General features: G+C 40.3%; 1 protein-coding gene across 1 annotated transcript; it reads left to right on the forward strand.

Moving 5' to 3' along the window:
• Positions 1-404: 404 nt before the first annotated feature.
• SARC_14577 (hypothetical protein) lies at positions 405-560 on the forward strand (the record flags this gene model as incomplete). Its single annotated transcript, XM_014291290.1, has 1 exon — positions 405-560. A coding segment is annotated over one exon (156 nt), but the record flags the coding sequence as incomplete, so codon positions are not given.
• Between the last annotated feature and the right edge of the window lie 448 nt (positions 561-1,008).

The raw sequence follows: 1,008 nt of genomic DNA on the forward strand, positions 1-1,008 counted from the left end.
CACACACTCACACTTCTCGCCCTGATTTTTAGATAGTGCTATACTGAGATAACCGCTTATGCTTACACGAATTCATAAATCTCACACTAGTTCGAGTACAGTACAAGAATGACAATATTTCCATATATCTCACATTGAATTGGCATACATCATTACACTAGTAATGTATATCTATACGTTTTACACTATGTTCGAAAGCAGTACTACGGCTAAGTTAGCAATCTATGCTTTCAAATATTTTCCCTCCCTGCTCACACAATTCTCCATATCTTGCATCAAATGAAATACAGCTACTGCACTACGCTCTGTAACCAGTCATGCTTACCATATCCATATACTTACGTTGGATTCAAATGTAGTACTACGCTGAACTAGCCATCCATGCTTCGGCATGTGCCTCGCAGGACGATCTTGCGGCTGCCGCGCTGTTCGTCGCTATGCAGTGCGATGTGGGCCAAGATATCAACCCATGGGTACGACATTTCGTACGAGAATACGGTATTCGCGCACCACAACTCCTTCGTCGCATGACATACCTTTTTGGTTCCATAGTACCGTGACTGGTTTCTCTTAAGTTGTGTATAGAGTTTTGGCGCAATCGCTTTGAGCAATCTTGTAAGATATTTTGAGTGGTTGTATCAAGCACTTCCCTAATTAGGTTGTTGCTGTATAGATTAAATTAGAGTAATGTAGGCCCGGATGGAGTATAAATGGATCAGGGCATATCAGGGATTTTGTTGGTCGAAACTACGTTTTTTTTATCACCCTCGCTGAATACAAACTATGACCAACATGCGAGTCAGAATATGAATGCGATATGTATGATGTGCGCAATATGCATGTACCGCATGTGTTTGTCAGGAGACTTATGAATAATTCATGTCGGTACAGCACTACATTAGTCGATGTACTGTATGTATCTATATTCAAATATGTATATATGGTCCATATATGGTCAGCTAGAGTTTATGCATGTTTCAGGTCTCATGAATATAGCGAGTAGAATTT

Source organism: Sphaeroforma arctica, assembly GCF_001186125.1.
Source record: "Sphaeroforma arctica JP610 unplaced genomic scaffold supercont1.4806, whole genome shotgun sequence".
Classification (NCBI taxonomy): domain Eukaryota; class Ichthyosporea; order Ichthyophonida; genus Sphaeroforma; species Sphaeroforma arctica.